This window comes from Furipterus horrens, unplaced genomic scaffold (assembly GCF_987537825.1).
Source record: "Furipterus horrens unplaced genomic scaffold, mFurHor1.1.pri manual_scaffold_3, whole genome shotgun sequence".
Lineage (NCBI taxonomy): Eukaryota > Metazoa > Chordata > Mammalia > Chiroptera > Furipteridae > Furipterus > Furipterus horrens.
The window spans coordinates 14,260,809-14,280,545 of record NW_028327173.1 but is presented as its reverse complement, the minus strand read 5'-3'; the positions used below and the strand labels follow the sequence as shown (position 1 = coordinate 14,280,545).

At 46.7% G+C, this 19,737-nt stretch overlaps 2 protein-coding genes across 5 annotated transcripts in view; one reads left to right on the top strand and one right to left on the bottom strand.

Annotated features, from left to right (window-relative positions):
- Positions 1–8,660, top strand: part of LUZP1 (leucine zipper protein 1) — an 85,362-nt gene extending 76,702 nt beyond the window's left edge. For all 3 annotated transcript variants that reach the window (XM_090268762.1, XM_090268761.1, XM_090268763.1), the window contains exons 3-4: positions 3,420–6,598; positions 8,216–8,660. In XM_090268762.1, the coding sequence (XP_090124888.1) occupies positions 3,539–6,598; positions 8,216–8,368 (3,213 nt within the window). In that variant the 5' untranslated portion in view covers positions 3,420–3,538 and the 3' untranslated portion in view covers positions 8,369–8,660. The remainder of the gene's footprint in view (positions 1–3,419; positions 6,599–8,215) is intronic.
- Positions 8,661–12,995: 4,335 nt separating this feature from the next.
- The window catches only part of KDM1A (lysine demethylase 1A), a 57,122-nt gene continuing 50,380 nt past the window's right edge, over positions 12,996–19,737 (bottom strand). For both annotated transcript variants that reach the window (XM_090268764.1, XM_090268765.1), the window contains 6 exons: positions 19,391–19,523; positions 17,709–17,896; positions 17,191–17,305; positions 15,123–15,250; positions 14,369–14,515; positions 12,996–13,527 (listed from right to left, as the gene is read on the bottom strand). In XM_090268764.1, the coding sequence (XP_090124890.1) occupies positions 13,342–13,527; positions 14,369–14,515; positions 15,123–15,250; positions 17,191–17,305; positions 17,709–17,896; positions 19,391–19,523 (897 nt within the window). In that variant the 3' untranslated portion in view covers positions 12,996–13,341. The remainder of the gene's footprint in view (positions 13,528–14,368; positions 14,516–15,122; positions 15,251–17,190; positions 17,306–17,708; positions 17,897–19,390; positions 19,524–19,737) is intronic.

Genomic DNA, 19,737 nt, shown 5'->3' with positions numbered 1-19,737 from the left:
ATTTCTTTTCCCTTTGCTCCCATCTTCCCAGTACCCTGCTTCCCTCCAGCAATCCCTCCCTTTAGTTCATGTCCATGGGTCGTGCATTATAAGTTCTTTGACTTCACCCTTTCCTATATTATTAACTTCCCTCTGTCTATTTGTTACCAACCAATTATGCTTCTTAGTCCCTGCACCTTTTCCCCATTTCTCCCCCTCCCTCCTCCTAGCTGATAACCCTGCAAATGATCCCCACACTTATGATTCTGTTCCTGTTCTGGTTGTTTTCTTAGTAGGATTTTGTTTGTATTTTTTAGATTTAGTTGTTGATAGTTGTGAGTTTATTGTCATTTTAATGTTCATAGTATTGATCTTCTTTTTCTTAAATAAGTCCCTTGAACATTTCATATAATAATGGCTTGGTGATGATGAACTCCTTTAGCTTTACCTTGTCTGGGAAGCACTTTCTCTGCCCTTCCACTCTAAATGATAGCTTTGCTGGATAGACTAATCTTGGTTGTAGGTCCTTGCTTTTCATCAGTTTGAATACTTCTTGCCAATCCCTTCTTGCCTGCAAAGTTTCTTTTGAGAAATCAGCTGATAGTCTTATAGGAACCCCTTTGTAGGTAACTCCCTGCTTTTCTCTTGCTGCTTTTAAGATTCTATCTTTCACCTTTGGTATCTCAATCATGATGCGTCCTGGTGTGGTCCCCTCTGGGTCCAGCTCGCCTGGGACTCTCCGTGCTTCCCAGACCTGTATGTCCACCTTCGCGCAAAATTTGGGAAGTTTTCCTCATTTTTTTCAATTCTTGCTTCCTCATTCTGCACTGGTTGACTTTTTTTCTTCCTTATGTTCCAAATCATTGATTTGAACCCTGGTTTCCTTCCCTTCACCATTGGTTTTGTGTGGGTTTTCCTTCATTTCACTTATCCATAGCCTTCACTTCTTCTCTTATGCGTTTGCTGTACTCAAGCATATCTGTCAAGCCTGTGAGCATCTTTATCACCAGTGTTTTGAATTCTGCATCTGTTAGGTTGGCTATGTCCTCATCTGTTAAGTTGGCTATTTCTTCGTTGCTTAGTTCTCCCACTGGAACCTTGATCCGTTCCCCCTTTTGGGCCATTGTTCTCTGTCTCCTCATTCTGACAAGCTCCTGTGTTTGTTTGCCTCTGCGTCCCAGGTAGAGCTGTCGCTCCTGTTACGTTGTAAGGGGCGGAGCCTTAGGGATTCGTCAGTACAGGGTGACCTGTTTCACCACGTTGTGGCGCTGTGTGGGGGGGAGGGGTCCGAGAGGGAACAATGCCGCCAGCCCAGCACTCGCCCCTTTTCCAGGCACCTCTCCCACTTCTGTGTGGGACTGGCGCCCCTCTAGCTGTTGCCCTGGCCATCATTCCCAGAGTTGGTTGGTCTGCGGATGTTCTAGGACCGTGGGGGCCCTTTAAACAAGCGGACTCTGCTGAGAGACCAGCAGTTTCTGCCTCCACCCCAACCCCCACTGGTCTGCACAGTCAGAAGCAATGAGGCTTGATTTTCCCTGGCGCTGGGACTGTGAGCTGTGAGGTCCGGTGAGGAGCTGGGAATGCTCCCCAGGTGTCCCTCCTGACTTTAAAACGTGTGACTGCGCTTTCTGCCGGCCTGCTGCTGCCGCCGCCGCTGCTACCGCCACACCACGTCCTCTCTGCCCTGGCTATGCCCCTCCTACCTGTCTGGATGAGTATTTCTTCTTTATATCTTTGTTTGCTGGACTTCCATGCAGTTTGATTTTCTGGAACTTGTGGTTGTCTCTAGTTTTGAGGTAGTTGTATTCTTTCTCAGTTGTTGAGGGAGACGCAGCATGTCTGTCTACGCCTCCGTCTTGGCCGAAAGTCAACATTATAGTTCTTTATATGTTGCTTATTAATGCCTTCTCAGTGTAAGTTTAATATGTATTCTTAACAAGGTCTAAAATTAGTTACAATAGCTCTGTCCTCTCTTCCCAGAGAATACAATGTTTTACTTGAATTCCGATTTCTCTGACTTACATGTTATTATTGTCCAGTGTTTTAGTTCCACTTTATTTTTATCCTGCCCAATTAATTTTTGTTATCGTTTAACTGAGTCAGTGCTTGTTTGGGTTGATTTATTTGTTTACCATTCCTTCTTCCATCTCGTGCTTTCCTCAGGTGACCAGTTTATGTATTCTGAAGTACATTCAGAAATACTTCTTTCAGTGAGTGTCTGTTAATAATAAACATCTAGATTTTTACTTTTCTTTTGTTCTCATCTAGGTCCAGATTTGATTTTGGTTGGGAACTTTGCTTTCTGAATATGAAGGTCCATTCTATATCTTTTATCAGCTCTTGAAATTCTTAGCTAGTAGCTCTTCAAATATTGCCTCTCCCCCATTCTGTCTGTTCCTTCCTTTCGTGCTACTTGTTAAGCTCATTTTTGGATCTCTTTTATATTTTCTCTATGTCTATTATTAACCTCTTGTTCACTTTTTCAGTCTAATTCTCTGCTGCCTTTTATCATTTCCTCATATCTCTTCTTAACCACTAACATCCTTCATTTGCATCTGTTTGCTATTTTTCTTTAAATTTCTAGCAATTTTCCTTGGTTAATTGCAAAATCTTTTGGTCTTTGTTGATAGCATCTGGTTATTGTCTCCTGTTTTATGACTGTAAATATTGGAATGTACTTTATGATCTATAGCCTATCTTTGGTTCTTGCTGGTATAAACCTCCCTGTTCACAGTACGATGGTCCTTTTATGTTCTGTAGTTTGGAATTGTAAACTCAGGTTCAGCGGGACTTTATCTGTGTGACTTTTATGTAGAGTGAACTCGGTAGGGGATCTCTTTCCAGACTGTTTTTGTTTACCTCTGGCAGGTTTCCCAGGCTGAGACCACTTTTGGGTGGATTCTCAGTGAGAGCAAGTCATCCTAGACCACTCAGGCGCAGTGCAAATTTGAACTATGAACTCAAGTGAAGGCAGGCATTCTATCCTCCCTTTCTGCCTTAATAGAACCCAGGTCCTCTCCTTCTTTCCTGAGCTTTAGTTCTTAATAATCTTAGGATTGTTTACTGCTTTGCTTTTCCATGCACTAGCTCAGAACACTTCTGGGGAGAGGTGGTAGGCATCATTAAGTCAAACTGAGGCTGTTTACTTAATAATTTATAGAAAAGTTAATGACTCTCCTGAGATTATGCAGGTGGCAAATGGTAAAGATATTCTTATAGCCCAGTGTGTCTCTCTGCCATGCTGCCGTTGGTGGGTGGCATTCTTCATTAGGCTGAAATTAGGCATCAGCCCATTAACAGCCATAAAGAACCAGTCCTATCCTGCAAGTTTATTGAAATTCCTGCTATGTTTCAGGCACAAGAATTGCATACGGGAGCTAGGAGCTGACGTGCAGATTTTTTATTTGCTGCCTGACATGCTTTATGCTTTCCTTCTGTAGAGTGATAATGGTCTCCAGCTGCCAAAGAAGGTTGTGGATGCCAAGAGAAAGGTAACCATTTCTCATCCCCTCGAGTGGAATTGGATGCCTCTAGGAGCCCACACTGGCTGGCAGTAAACATGGCTGAGTTTACAAACTACAAGGATAGTGCCTCTAGCCGCCACCTGCGATTTAAATTACAGAGTCTAAGCCGCCGCCTTGATGAGTTGGAAGAAGCCACAAAAAACCTCCAGAAAGCAGAGGATGAGCTCCTAGATCTCCAGGACAAGGTGATTCAGGCGGAAGGCAGCAACTCCAGCATGCTGGCTGAGATTGAAGTGCTGCGCCAGCGAGTGCTGAGAATCGAAGGCAAAGATGAGGAGATTAAGAGAGCGGAGGACCTGTGTCGGTTGATGAAGGAAAAACTTGAAGAGGAGGAAAACCTCACCCGGGAGCTGAAAGCTGAAATTGAGCGGCTTCAGAAACGAATGGCCGAACTGGAGAAGCTAGAGGAGGCCTTTAGCAGGAGTAAGAATGACTGTACCCAACTTTGTTTGAGCCTGAATGAGGAGAGAAACCTGACGAAGAAAATCTCCTCTGAGCTGGAAATGCTCAGAGTCAAAGTGAAAGAACTGGAATCTTCTGAGGACCGCCTAGATAAAACTGAGCAGAGTTTAGTGTCAGAGTTAGAAAAGCTGAAATCATTAACTCTGAGCTTTGTAAGTGAGAGAAAATACTTGAATGAAAAGGAGAAAGAAAACGAGAAACTTATAAAAGAACTCACTCAAAAACTGGAGCAGAACAAAAAAATGAACCGAGATTATACAAGGAATGCTTCTAATCTTCTGGAAAGGAATGACCTACGGATTGAGGATGGTATCTCTTCCACACTGCCATCCAAAGAATCAAGAAGGAAGGGCACTCTGGACTATCTAAAGCAGGTAGAGAATGAAACAAGAAATAAATCTGAAAATGAAAAGAACCGAAATCAGGAAGACAATAAAGTCAAAGACCTTAACCAAGAGATTGAGAAACTTAAAACACAAATAAAACATTTTGAATCTTTGGAAGAAGAACTTAAGAAAATGAGGGCCAAAAATAATGACCTTCAGGATAATTACCTAAGTGAACAAAATAAAAACAAACTCTTAGCCAGCCAGCTGGAGGAGATAAAGCTACAAATCAAGAAACAGAAAGAGTTAGAGAATGGGGAGGTGGGAGGGGAAGATGCTTTCCTGTCCAGTAAGGGCAGGCATGAGAGGACTAAGTTTAGAGGCCATGGGGGTGACGCATCTGTGTCCAAGCACACATCTCGGGAACTGTCCCCTCAGCATAAGCGGGAAAGGCACCGAAACAGGGAGTTTGCTCTTAACAATGAAAACTATTCTCTGAGCAACAGGCAGGCTCCCTCTCCCAGTTTCACTAATAGGAGGGCAGCCAAAGCTTCCAACACAGGAGCTGGTACAGAGAGTGGGACTCAGGAGACAAAGAGAACTGAAGATCGATTTGTATCTGGCTCCTCTCAGAGTGAAGGGAAGAAGCCCAGAGAGCAGCCGTCAGTGCTTAGCCGCTACCCGCCGGCTGCTCAGGAGCACAATAAAGTTTGGAAGGGCACACCCAAGCCAGGGACTGAGAGCGGTTTGAAGGGAAAAGTAGAGAAGACAACACGAACATTTAGTGATACCACCCATGGATCTGTTCCTAATGACATACTGGGTAGAGCTGACAAGGCTTCTGACACCTCCGCTGAGGCCCTATTTGGCAAGAGGGGGCAGGTGCCTAGCAATGGAAGTCAAGTAACTCAGGCCGCAGACCCTGGCAGTTCTAAGGCCGGCGGTGCCCTGGCCTCATCTCGAAGATCTTCAGAAGGGCTCTCTAAGGGCAAAAAGGCTGCCAATGGCCCAGAGGCTGATACTAGTTCCCCAAGTTCCAAGGCTCCACTTTTATCAAAGTATCCTTACAGCTCCAGAAGCCAAGAGAACATCCTTCAGGGTTTTTCAACCCCAAATAAAGAAGGAGGTGATCAACCCATAGCAGTTGCGATGGAGGACAGCAGTCAGCATGAGGCCCTGAGGCGTCGAGTCCTCAAATCGAGTGGCAGAGAGAAGCCAGATTCAGATGATGATGTGGACATGATGTCTCTTGTTACTGCCAAACTGGTAAACACAACCATCACCCCGGAGCCGGAACACAAACAGCCCAACTCTAGAGAAAAAGCCAAATCCCGAGGGGGCCTTCGAACCTGCCTATTCGAGAATGATAAAGATGGTGAGACAGAAAATGAGTCTGTGAAACCTGTCAGAGCCTCCACCAATGCCTTGGAGTTCCCAGAGGCCAATGGTGCTCGGGTGAAAAGTCAAAGGCCCTTCAGCCCCAGAGAGGCCTTGCGGTCTAGAGCCGTCATTAAACCTGTCATCGTTGATAAAGATGTGAAAAAAATCATGGGAGGATCTGCAACCGAGGCCACACTGGAGAAACATAAATCAACCTCCAAATCAGGGCCAAACAAAGTTACAAGCAGCATTACCATCTACCCCTCCGACAGCAGCAACAGCCCGAGAGCTGCCCCGGGTGAGGCCCTGCGGGAGAGGCACACATCCACCAGCAACATCCAGGTTGGGCCACCAGAGCTCACATCAGTTAGCAACCATGTCAGCGCCCCCTTTGAGCTCTCCATTCACAAACATGACATCACCTTGCAGCTCACAGAAGCTGAGAGAATGGGAGACGGGCCCCCGAAGAACAGGCCTGAGACAGTGGTCTCTCGGAGCAGCATTATAATCAAGCCGTCGGACCCCGTGGAGAGGAACAACCACGCACCTGCTGCAGAGACAATCAGGTGGAAAAGCCATAGTGCACCTTCAGGGGTGAGCCCTTCAGACGCCAGGCACGTGACTGTGAGGAATGCCTGGAAGAGCTGGCGAGATGTGAACTCTTTCGAAGACCCTCCAACTCAAATAGGTAAACATGTGGTGTCTACCAATGCCTACACCCAGAGGTCTTCCACAGACTGTTCAGACCTTGAACAGCCCAGGTCGTACTTTTGTGAGCAGGGTACTCGAAGGGTAGGAAATCCAGATGCCCCTGAGCTCTCTTCCAGAAGGACCCAAAGTAGCCTCACTGTGTCTGAGGCGCTCACTCGGCAGAATCGGGTCGGAGATGCTGTCATGGCTGCCGCCTGGAACCACTTGGCAGGCACGGTAAGTCTCGCTGCTTTCCTTCTCCCCCATTCTGCTGTCCCGTCCCCCTTCTGCTTTCCTTGTCTCCTTCACTTCCCCCGTTGCCTCCTCCATTCTGGCCCGTGTGACTCAGGACTATGGAAACCAAGGGGCTGGGAAACGCTGTGTTGCCCTGAGAACGCGGAAAGGCAGGTAGGTTTGCCCTTAACACGTTAAGCGCCAGGTTGGTCACCAGTGACAGACTCTATACTAAATGGAAAAGAAGACAGAATAGGCTGGGCACTTAACGCGTCAAAGAATAACGCACTTTGAGGAAGTTAGATCTGACAGAGGAGCATGAATTTCCAAAATCCTTTTCCCAATTTGTCTTCTCCAAGCCTGCATGTATGAAGGCCTAACAAACAAAAAGCGGGGAGAGAGGGCCTCTGTGCTCTTGGTTTGCCGCAGTAGCCAGAGGAGCTCCCCAGAGCAGCGCGAAGCACGAGCGGCAGCTGCGGCTGTGGGGTGCTCCAGCCCGGTGCCCTTTCTGTAGAGCGGAGGTGGGGGCCGGGGAAACGGTTCATGCGGCGGATCTTTGCCAGCTGCTGCCATGTAGGGCCTGCTGCATGGACTTCATGCCTGAGCCGCCATGCCCATTTCGTCATCAGACTGAGGGCAGGGCTGGTTCATGCAGCTCATTACAGCATAGGTAAATCCAGAGGCTCCTCTTTATTTGAAGGTCAGACTGTCAGAACAGCATCTGAAGGGGACTCTCCTGGAAGTATCTTTAGTTGTGGAGCCTGTGGTGATGACAGGGCAGGTGACTGTATGTTCACTTGAAAAGCCCTTAAGTCTTTGTAAGGTACTTAACACTTGACAAAGCACTTCCCTACCCGCTAATCTCATTCAGTCTCTCCAGCAGCCCTATGGACAGGTGTTGTCCCCATTTTCTTAGAAACAGAAACAAGGTCAGAAACAAAGTGTCTTACCCAAGTGAACTACTGGAAGAACCAAGATTTGAGTTCAGGATTCCTGTCTCTAAATCCACTCTTCTTTGTACCCTGCCACCTTTCTTACTCATCCTTGTGTTTTTTGATCTGCATTTGCTTGGGAGGACCAAAGCCAAACATTAAAAAGGCAGAAGTCTGGTAGAAGGGCAGTGGAGAGAAAAATGGATGTTTAGTCCTCTGAAGTTTGGCTGAGATATGATATTTATAATATGGCACATAAAAGGGAGGGCACATGAGCCTTTTGGTGGGAAGCAGAAGAGCTGTCCAGCATACTTCTTGCCTGCCCACCAAGGAAGTGGCTCTCACCCTGAGAAACATGCAGCCTGCGTGTTCAGGACTGCAGTACTGCCGGCTACTATTTAGGGGTACCACTCCCCTGCCCCCATTCCTAGCCATGTACTTTGTAGGGCTTCTGTTCAGTTGGGAGCCCCCCAGTCTACCCAAGCAGATTGGAGTTTGTAGTCACCCTGATTTATAAGAACTTCTACACTGGCCTGTCTTCACGGCAAAACATTTCTTTGCATTATGCTGTGGTCTCTGCTGGATCTCCCTCCGCCAGGCTGGAGAGGGCCGTCAGGGTATGGTGTGAGGGTCGCCTTGTTACTCACGGTGTCGTCCTCCACAGCTCACTTGTCATTTATTGGCACAGGAGGAAGATGACTGCACACTTGGTGTCTACAGGCGACTGCACAGCTCCCTGGAACGGTCTGAGCTGCCTGTGAAGCAGGGGCTGACAGAGCCTGGGCAAGTGCAGGCTGAGGAACGGTTACGGCCAGCCAGGCCGTGTTCTGAGGAAAACTGAGCCAGCTGGGTGGCGTCTGTCATCTCCTCTTCTCCTGCTTCTCAGCTTGTCCACCTTCCCTTCCTAGGAGGGATCCCAGGCCAGTAACCAGGCAAGACACCAGGCCTTGGCTGGGAGACTGTGGCAGAGAGCCAGGCTGTGGCTCAGGTCATTTCTGCCAGTTGGCCAGAGGGGATCAGAAACTACAAGCTGGACAGTCACCCAGGCCCAGCCTTCCCTGATTGATGCATGAATCCTCTCTCCTTGTCCCTGTCCTGTCCCCCAAATAGGGAATGATAGAAACTGCTTAGATCCCCACGACACAATAGCCCCTTCCCTGTGTTAATGTTCTGATATCTCAGTCTCCTCAACATATTCAGTTCACGTTGTCTGCCCTATTAGGGGCCAAAGTACCTACACTAAGACTGACGAGCTATCACCTCCATTCAGGGGGCTTCCATTCCTTTCCCCTTTGGAGTTCCTCAGACTTACTGAAGAGGTCTGTGCTGCCTCGAAAGGATTATGGGGCTGTACTTTTAGCTTCTCTGACCTGGCCCCCTTGCTGACCACTGTTTCTGGGGGACAGAGTACACCGGTTCCCACCCACCTGTTGGAATGATATCATCTTTTTCCCCAACCCCAGCTCTCGGCTCACCTTCCAGAGGCTCCTGGAAGTGCACAAACCTCATGCATCTCCTTCCTTGGGCACCAGTAGTGCTGCTGGCATTGCCTGCTCCTCTCCTGTGGCTGGAGACTTCATGCTGACTTTGTTTCCACCTTCGGAATATTCCCATACTAAACTGGGCCTGACCCAGCATACTCTGCCTTCTAGGAAGTGCCCAGCAAAGGGGAAAGTGGACAGGAAGAAGTGCTTTCCCTTTAGTCACTCCACAAAGCAATAGCTCCATGAAAGGCATGGACTTTGTTCCTCCTCCATCATCCCCCCGGAGGAGGTATCGCACTTTACCAAGCTGATGCATTCCTACAGAAGTGGACCCATGATTTCTGCAAACCATGACTTCATGGGAGGAAAGGTAACATGCCCATCGAGGGACCCAGATTTACACAATTCAAAATGCAGCAAACTTCAGGAAGCCACATGAATAAAAATTGATTTGTTTACTTAATACCATTCACATGGGAAAGTTAAAAAACTCATAACCTTGACTTTTTCTGTAGCATTCTCTCAGTTCAAAAAAGGGGTCCCCTTCATAGTGAAAGAACATTGGAGTAGGAGTCAGGAAAGCTGGATTTTCTTCATGGCTTTGTACTTCGCTTTGGTTTCCTTATCTGTAAAGTGAGTTCTTTGGAATGGATGGTTTCTAAGGTTCCTACATCTGGCAGTCTAAAGTTCTTGTTTCCATAATCCCATTGGGGGGGTTGGTGATTCTCGCTTTGGAAGGTGTTATCCAAATGGGTTTGGGGAATGTGTCCTTCCCAGTGCCCTTGATTGCTTTTCTGGGCCCTTTTTATGTTATGAGTTTGAGCTCAGAGATGCTCCCTTGGACTCATTTTTCCAGTATAAAATGAAGAGGTTAGATTAAATGGTTTCTGTGGCCCTTTTGGGCACTAATGCCTTGCCCAGTGCCACACAGTATCTGCTGGCTTGCACTTTCCATAACACAAGTTGGTGTGTCTCCTGTTCCCTGTGCTTGAGTCATTTTCTCTGCCTCCACTCAGCGCGGGAACCAGTGCCCATCCCACCCTCGTCTGCACCAGACCTGGCAGTCCTGGAGGCTCGGGGAGCACCTCCCTTACTTCCAGGGACGGGAGTGTTTTGCTCACATTTTCGCTTTCTGGAGTTTTGCCAACCCAAGGGCACCGTCACGTGGCTTGCCTTCCCTTCACAGTGCTGCCTCAGAGGTTCAACTTCAGAGACTATTTTCAAAACCTCTTCCTACTGCTTCTCCTGGGTCACTGGCAAGGAACTAGCTTGTTTAAGGCTGAACCTCTCACTTAGCCTCCCTGCCATTTTTCACTGGTTGGCAACTCCGACAGTCCAAAGGAAACTGACCTCTGTGGTGGTTTATACTCCCCTGAGAGTATAAACAAGTCTGGCCCTTCTCTGCTGGTGGAAACAGAAGGGTGCCAAGCCATGCCTTCAAAGATCTCGCTGCTAATTCTCATCTTTGGGCATTGGAGCCCTGGATTCTGGTGCTGTAGCTCTTGGTGCCAAAGTCTGGATCTTCCCACATTTCAGCAGCATCAATGTCTGCCACTACACACCAATGCTCTGTGGAAGAGGGACCGCTGTGGTGCCCTCTTGCTGGGGCTGCTATCTTAAAATCTGAGTGCAATAGGATTTGATTCTAACAGTTATTTCAGGATAAATATTTTGTTTCATCTGCACATTTTCTAGAGCCACTGTAGATTTAAAAAAAAATGTCCTCAGCATTGCAGAAAAGACAATTTGTAATAGCCTGTGAAGACTGTAGGCTCAGTTACCTTGGGCTTCAAATGGCTGGCAAGGCTGGCTCTCAAATTCCAAAGTAGGAAGGCATGTTTCTGAAAAGCAGCCTAGGTGAAACCGTTTGGACCCAGGCCTCACCACCAGGGGTCCTGGAAGAGACATCTAAATAAAGGGGAGACCTGGTAGTTAAATAGTTATCTAATAAAGCCAAATATTCCCTGTCCCAGCCAATAAACCCACTTTTATGACAAGCCTTTTCTACAGCTTGGCTCAAACTCTATAAATAATTTTACTGGCAGCTGGTGTATGGTTGCAGGAGGGTTCCTAGTGAGGGTGGGGAACCTGGCAACTCCAGAGCTGCTTGGTTGAAGTAGAGCTGGCTAAATGCCAGGAGCTGGTCTCTTCCACCTGCTGTCACCTGTCTCTTGCCATTCTGATACTAACACCACCTGGGGAAAGCTGCAGATGGTGGGCAAAAGGAAGCCATGGCTGTTTTTGCTTTTGAGTGGCAATGAAACAGTTATAATGTGGGTTAAAGGGATTTGCAGTGGGGCCAAGGACTCCATCCTTGGCCACAGGCAAGCTTGCACATAAATCATCCCCTTCTCATGGGGTGTGAGGGTCTATGTTGATCTTGGACTTGTCACCCTCAGGCAGTTTTAGTTCTTTATATTTAGTGGGTTAGTGCCAAGAGCTACCACTTCCCAGTAAAGGAATAGGGACCCAGTCTCTGGTCCAGTCCCTAGCTGCCTTTGTGGGCGTGGCTTTTTGTTGTTCGAGACTGCTTTGAAGGAGCTGCTTTTAGTGATTATCTTTTGAATACCCCAAGTGGGGAACAGGGTTCTCAAAGCCTCACAACCAAGATCATAGGAAAGGGGCCCTATTTTCCTGCTGCTTCACAGCTCAGAACATGTACTGAATGGAATGTATTTTTAAGAGAATAAAGTCTATTTTTTTGTATTTTAAAGATTGGGAGGGCTAGGGAAGTAGCCCTCAAAAACTGTTAATACATATAGGCCCCTTTTGCTAAGGGGCATCAGTATCTGTTGTTCCACTTACTTGCTCAGGCAGGTGCTCGGGTCTCACCCCTGCCCCTTGGAGTCTAGGTGCAGCAGCTTCTACATTCCTGCTCCAGGCATGGGACCAAGGAGGCCGGAACCCTGTCGCTGGAAACCAGGGCAAAGCCATGAGCAGTGACTCAGGGCTCCTTGGGTGCATGTGTATAGTTGAAGCTGCCTGTCTGCATGTATCCCCTGGCTCTAATGCTGTCTGTTGGCTCTGCAGCACAATATGTAACCAATAAAGTTCCCTAGTTTCCACGTGCTCTGTGTGAGTTGTCAGTAACGTCATCTTTGTTGATGTCATGTTGGCATACAACTGTTGTGTATGCTTTGGTGCAGCTAGTGTATTTCACTATTTTAATTAAAGTTCTCATCCAACTGGTGTAAGAACTGGAAACATAGCTGAGGCTTAGTAAGAATATGCCAAGAAGCCAAACTGAATTGGAGGTAGAATCATATAGCACCTGTTTTATTGCTACATTTATTTTTAGGCTTGTCTGTTGTCACACACAAAACAATGGTCTCTCAAGCTGCCTGTGCCATGTATTGTATTTAAAAAACAAACTCTTCTTAAAGTACTTACCGCTGGATCAAACACCTTAACTCCCCTTCCCTCCCCCAAGCCGACAATGTTAATGGCAGAGCTGGGCTCCAAAGTCTATATACTTTCCACTGTATGCTGTTCTCACCTTTACACCAGTTACACCACTTGCCCTAATCCTGGTGTGCAAAATTTCCCCATTGCTGTCACTCATATCAAGACTAGGGGAAAAGCCAAAACCTGGACATATGTGGAAAGTTAGCACATACCCATGGAGGAAATCTGGAGAATAAAGCCAGAATGTTCTGCCAGAGGCCTACGCAAACTTTGTGTTGTCTTGTGTTTTAGCTTGAGAATTCAAGTTTCCCAATATCCATATACTTGACCTGTAGCTTCACACCTTTGGCACACGGTCACCCCACAATCCCAGTGGGCAAGTCTAGCCCCATAGACCAGGAAGCCTACTACTTCTTTAGGACCCCCCTCAACCCTATCTTCTGACCTGACCAAACCCTTTTTCCCCTTTACACAGACATCCTCCGTGTGTAATGGATAAAACTAGCATCTCTAAAGGAGTAACACTGCTGCCTTGCATACAGCTCTAACCCTAAGGGCAAATGAAAAAAAAGATAGCACTAATTTTATATGAAGTTTATTCTCAAAATATTTTTTAAAAAAACCTACCACACACCAAGAGACTAAGATGTTCTCTCATAGTGCTCGTCTGTCTCTGTCTTTATGAAGAACACACACTTCCACGGTAACGGGGAAGTGCCTCCCTCCCTAGCTCTAAGTCACTCAAGGGAGGCAGCCTTCGCAGTCAGTACCAGGGAAACCACTCCTTGGCCATCATGGACTTTAGCAGCTGATGAGGAGCCTAGACGCCAGGGCAAGTCTCTCAGGGATCTAGTATTGCTAGAAAAGCTTTGCTTACACAGCAAAGGACACATACATTGGCCTCTTCCCTTAGGATACATCTGTCTCATATGCTTGGGGACTGCTGTGCAGGGACACCTGGTGTGGCCTGGCGAGGCAGGGTGTACATGGCTCCCAAGAACTGGTCTGCAATCCTTCCTGCTTCTCGAAGCCCACTCAGCAGAGCACCATGGACTGTGGCGGGGTAGTTACGGATTGTGTGTTCTCCAGCAAAGAAGAGTCTTGGAATTGGCTATTTCAGGGGAAAAAAAATAAGAAAAAATCAGCAGGTTGCAAACATACCTTTACCTTCTGTTTGAATGGCTAAATTCCTGTTGGCCTTTGAACCTCACCCCTCACCTCTACCCTTTCCCATCATTCTAACAAAAAGGGTTTCCTTTTTAGTAACCATTTTCTTAGAACAGAACCAGGAAAGGGACAATAAAACTCAGCCCAGCCTTAGTTCTAGAGTGATACTTCACTGCACCTGTTCTTATGTGTAAGTTTAATTTGGGGATACCCAGTTCTAAAGCATCCTCTGTATACTGGGTAGCGGTGGGGGTGGTCCTGACTGCTCTTAACCAGAGGATACAGCATTTGTTTGTACTCTAAGAAGCTTCTGCCTCTCAGCTCAGAGCAGGGCTTACTTGCCACAGGGTCCTGAGGAACACTGACCACTCTGGAGCAGGGTCAGGCATCCTCCAGATAAGGGCCCAAGGGTATTTCTCAGGGACATGCCCTGGAGGCCCCTAGTGATTGGGACTCTGCAACAATCCTAAAAGCCATTATAAAATAGGGGTGGGGAGGATTAAAAATGTTTTATTGGGACCAAGATCTGAATGAGGAAAGTCATTGATTGGTTTATACTCTGGATTGTTCCATTCTGAACACAGCCTGCTTAGACTTACAAAGCCAAAACGTGAGAAATCTGACAAATGATACTGCCCCTCCTTTTTCCTCTGCTCTGGGTTATCTGAAAGGGTTCAAGGACACAATGACTAAATCTAAAAATGATCAGTGACATTTTTACCCTGAGATTCTGGGATACTGACCTCTTCCCAAATAAGCCCAGGTACAGTTTGTTGGCTTCTCACCTGTGGGGCACCTGGAATTGAGGGGCCAGGAGTGATTGGCTGAGCCATTAAATCATAGTCATTTCCAGATGATCCTGCAGCTACGTAGGAATAGGAGCCCCGGGCCCAGGGATCAGCACGCCAGCGAGACACCACAGTTTCCTTGGGCTAAAGAAAAAAGCACAAGCAGAAGTTATTACTGGAGACCAAGGACAGACCAGTAACCTCTGAAAGGTGGAAAAGCTGTCATGAGTGGGGATACAAGTGAGAGATCTGAAGAGGCAACAAACGTGAGAGCCAAGTGGGGGATGCTGCTGCCTTCAGAAGGCAAGGGAGCCTCCACGTTGCACTCTTGCCTGTGAGTCCAGAGATCCACCTAGGACTGGCTGAAATTCTCTTACAAATTCACATGAAGCATTAATATGCTTCTTCTCAAAGGAACCATACAGGTCTAAATGTGTTTCAATAGACTGAAAGAACAGAAAAAAGCACCAAGAGATTCTCTTAAAATTTTCCTGAGGGAGCCTGACCACTCTGTCAGAAAGGCAGGGTGGGGTAGGGTGGTGGTGTGATTCCAAAAGCAGAGGCGACAGACAAGCAGACAAATGCAGCAAATAACTTTCTGAATCCCACACTTATGGCACGAACTCCAAACACTAGCATTCACCTAAATCCACACGCACTTCTCAGTTCTGGCTGAAGATGTCCTGACTAGTACCTGTGCCGCAACTTCGTGCAAACCCCAGACCCCCGCTCGCCCCGCCCACTCACTCACCTGGGGCACTGCGCTGCTGCCAAAAATCCCTTTGAGGATGGCCAGGCACCGGCCCACAATCACATCATCACTTATGTTTTCCATGATGCCAGCAGCTTCTCCTGCCACTAGTGCCAACAGTATTGGAGCTAGGGAAACAAAGGACAATTCCAGCATCTTCCTACAGACTTTTATCAAGACCCTCAGCAGGCCCCACATGATTCCTGGCGCTCTGAAATCTGATGCCTGATAGCTGGACCATGCACCACTCAGGCTGGAGACAAGTGGCTTCTGGAACAGCTGCTTGAAATTATTCCCAGAAGGGAGCTGGCAAACTAGTGAGAGGTGTGACTCGTGTACTTCACTGCTTATAACTTGGCAGAGTCCTGAAGACATAACTTCAGACCTTGTTGACAAAACAAAATAAGTATCCCTATATTGAGCAAAGAATTCTTGGCCCTGACCACTGCAGACAGCTCCATAACAAGGATTACCCTTTTAGCTGTCCCAGTCCCCTCAAAGCCCATCACCACCTTGACTCATCCATTTGGTGTTTATGCAGCAGGCTTATGTGACAGGCACAGTACTAGATGCCAGGGGTATGAAAGCTATGAACCAGACTATGCACTCCATAGATAAACAAAACAGACACAGATATATAATTATGAACTGTAATAGAAGCTACTGAAGAAAAACAGGATACAGAGGAAAAAAATAGAGAATTTAGATTTGAAGCAGTGGAGGTATTTGTATCCCAGAAGTCCTCTTTGAAATAGTGACATTTAGGTGAAGACCTGAAGGGTAGAATAAGCCATGCTGGGAAGGAAGAAAGAGAAAACGTTAAAATACTCTAGGCACAGTACTTCAGGGCAGAGGCCCTGAGCAGAAACCAGCACGGTGCATTTTCAGGGTTCCAGGAGAGCAGCAAGAGGCCTGGAGCGCAGGCAGTGGGTGGGGGTGCGGGAGGAATGAGCAGTGAGGAAGCCGAGTAGAGAGAGGCTAGATCCCTCGGGCCTCCTTAGTGATGGCCATTAACGGAAAGCCCTCAGGGCAGACGCAGGGATGGCAGTGGGGGCTGCTGGCAACTACACGGGAACAGGAGAGAGTGACTTGGACTGAGAGGTGGGCAGAAGAGAAGAGAAGCAAACAGGTCTGAGAGGGAGGCTGGCCCCGACAACTCGAGGGCCTGCACAGGGAAAGGGAAAGAACACTCAGGTGCAGTCAGAAAGCGACGTGCGCAGGCGATAAAGCGCTGGCTCTGAGGATAGCGGCCCAGCCCCGGGCCTGGGCAAGGTGTTGCGGTTTGGGCAGTAAGGAAGCAGGGAAATAACCCAGCGTGCGCGCGCTAAGGCCACGCCTCCTGAGGCTGCCGCACAGTGAATGCCCTACGTTGTCTTCCTGGAATGAGGTAGGGTCTAAACATACTTTTTTAAAAAGCTCTGTACAGGATTAAGAGCAATCCAAATATAGAAGAACGTACAACAGAAGGCAGGAGTTTCATAAATATATTCTAAGTGAAGTGATCAAAGATTCAGGGGCAAGTCAGATAAAAGACTGAGAATAAGGAATATAAATTTCCCCTTCCAGGAGGCCACTCTGGGCTTATTCCACCAGGTGGGGTTGATTCTTCCTTTGATGTTTTCTGTTGCAGTGCCCTGGGCTTTGCCCTGTCATCTGCCTATTGTTCTGCTCTGAGACAGCCTACCTCCTTCTCTGTATCCCCCCCAGTTAGTTGTGGGCACCTGGAAGGCAGGTCTCCCCCTCCATATCCCTAGCACCTATAAGGAACATTGCTTGTTAAGTAAATGAAAAATCAAGACATATATCTATTTGAGAAAAAAATAATACAGTATACCTCACTTATTGTCGGTATTACGTTCTAGACACACACACCCCGCCCCGCGAGGTAGGAACCTTAATTACATTTATTCTACACTCTAAAACCTATGTAACTTTAACAACATACGTATACAGTAGCGCAAAATCCCGCGATATAGCGAAAAATCCGCGATATAGAGAGGGACTACTGTATTCCTAATTCTCTATTTCTGTACGGACAGGAGAAAGATTACAACTAGACAGCAGTTACCTTTATAGAGGTTCCAGAAGAGGAAGAGCTCACCCCTGCTGGCAGTCGTACTACCAACATGCCCGAACAGATTGACACTCGGATCCCAGAACACCCGATCGAAACACAGCACCACCTATCATAAAGAAGGAGCACAAGAGCTGGTGACAGGGCTCCAAAAATATGGCTTTAAGCACAGCTGTGCCTCAACAGGAAGTACTATTTCAGATCTTAAATTTCTTCTAATCTACTCTTAACATAAGCCTCGGAATCCCTATTATAAAGGTGCTACTTAGGATGACATTTAGAGCTCTTTTTCTAGGCTTGGGTTTGTAAAGTGACCCCAGAACACTTAAGTTCCCATGCATACTTTACGTATAATTAGGCAATGAAGTGACTGAATTGACAGGCCTCACCCTGTATCAAAGTTGAGAGCACAGCAAAATGTATAAAGATGCAAACCCCTGTCCTGTCCGAGCGGAGGCAGTTAGACGGGTGTTTCTACGGTGGGCATGAGACAGGTGCTGAGCGCAGGTTACCTTGTTAAGGTTGCCAAACCCCATCCTTTGGACTGCGGATGTTTTCCACTCGGGAAGAGGCGGCACAAACTGAACAGCTGGTGGCTGCTGCTTCAACACTCCCAAGGGGAGGGTACAGAGAACGGCATCACATTTATAAATAAACGTCTGGCTTGTGGAGCGGGTATTCACAGCTATCACTTCACATCCTAAAGGGGTTCGAGGAAAAAGCCTTTACTACTGGTGACAAGGATGGTACTGAGAAGAGTACTGAACATTCAGTGCACATACAGAGCTATGCCATCCCAGTTAATTCTTCGTACAAGTCTACGAGGTCAGTTCTAGCCATTTTTCATAGAAGAAAACAGAGACGAAAATGAAATAACAAAGGTAGTAAGTGCCAGGATTCACGCCCTTATAGTCAGCTTCGGTCCTTGATCTTCACCAATGTACTATCTTACCTTCCTGATACACTGTGATCTTCTCGACTAATAAATGCACCTTATCATTTACCAAAGTTAAGTAAGTTTAGACCAAAATTCAGAGTAAAATGTCTCCCAATAGAACCAATGAGCTCCTCCACTGAGGTGCTCCCCCACAGAAGGACCAAGAGGAAGTGATACCAGAAGCCTGCAGCAGTACAGACCTAAGGATGCAGCTCAGAACCGTGGGGCTCGCTCTTCTTGAGAATGCACTGTGACAGAACACGAATGAGCTCAAAGCTGACCACAGAAAAGGCACTGAAAGTAGTTAATGTTATTTATCCTCACTTGTGCTTAATTTTTTCTTCAACGAATCCTTATTTATGCACGTAACAGTTCAAATAAGTATGAGACCCCAGTACATGTCCATTTTCTGTGGTCACAGAACTAGAGAAAATGACACAAAAGCTATTCTCACTGTTCTTCACCTGCATGTGAATGGCTATTTCAAGGCTGTAGATCTTCTCAACACCATCAGTTAAAAGCTGCCTCTGAAGGGAAAATTTAAGTGGAAAACTGGTTCAGTTGTTACAAGAAAAATATTTATGGTGGGGAAACTCCAGGAAAGGGGCCATATCTCCATTTCTCACAGGGCCCTCAGAGAGACGAGTGACTAGTTACCATAAGGAGTTCAAGATTATTTATTCCAAAGGTGGGCAGGACAACAGGTTCTCTGTACTCCATATTAAATGTGCCCGAAACCAGCAATAATGAGCACTGAACCTACTGCCACAGGTACCAGGGCAATTTGAAGTCAACTTACTAGCAGGACTGCTCCCAGGACTAGAAAGCAGCCTGGGCCATTAGTCCATCTGAATAGGAAAAGCTAGAATGGATCCAAAAACCAACATGCAAGACAGTGAAATATAAGGGTAGATCCACTAGAGATTTAGGGGCCCAAGTTGTGGTCTTTAGGAATATACTTAGCAAAATTAGAGCCAAAGTCAATGACTGTTACTATAATACCAACTAATTCACGGACAATTTGGAAATTAAAACTTGCCTCAATTTTCTGGTTTATACAATGATGGGTTGGAACTTCCCGATACTCTATGGTCTCAATCCTTTTATAAATGCAAATTTTTTAATTTAGGAGTCATAGTTTGTAATACATTCTAACAGGAAATGACCTAATACTTTTTCTATAGGTCAAACTCAATAAAAGGTCAGCGCTGTGCTTCGGAGTAAGAGATTTCTCTCACCAGTGAAGTAGTGGCATACCTGAAGCCGTGTAGCGAACCTGCCGCACTGCTGTGTTCAATTTAATATCTAGGCCTTCTGCTAAAGCCACAGGCACACATGAGTAGCCATTTCTCACTGTCAGGTGGCTGCCAGTAAACTCAAAGTCATCATCCTAAACAGGAAAGAAAAGGACCTATTTTCACATTTCCTCAGTCTAATATATGCCATTTATACAGATTTCTGTAAAATAATGCTAATAACACCAGCTTGTGGAAACTGTCAATATAATATGCTAAAGCAGAAATTAAAGAACAACTACTCTGTATTCAGCTAGAGCTGCCCTAGGAAACTGAAGGGAGAAGGAAAAAAAATGTAGAAATGCCTAC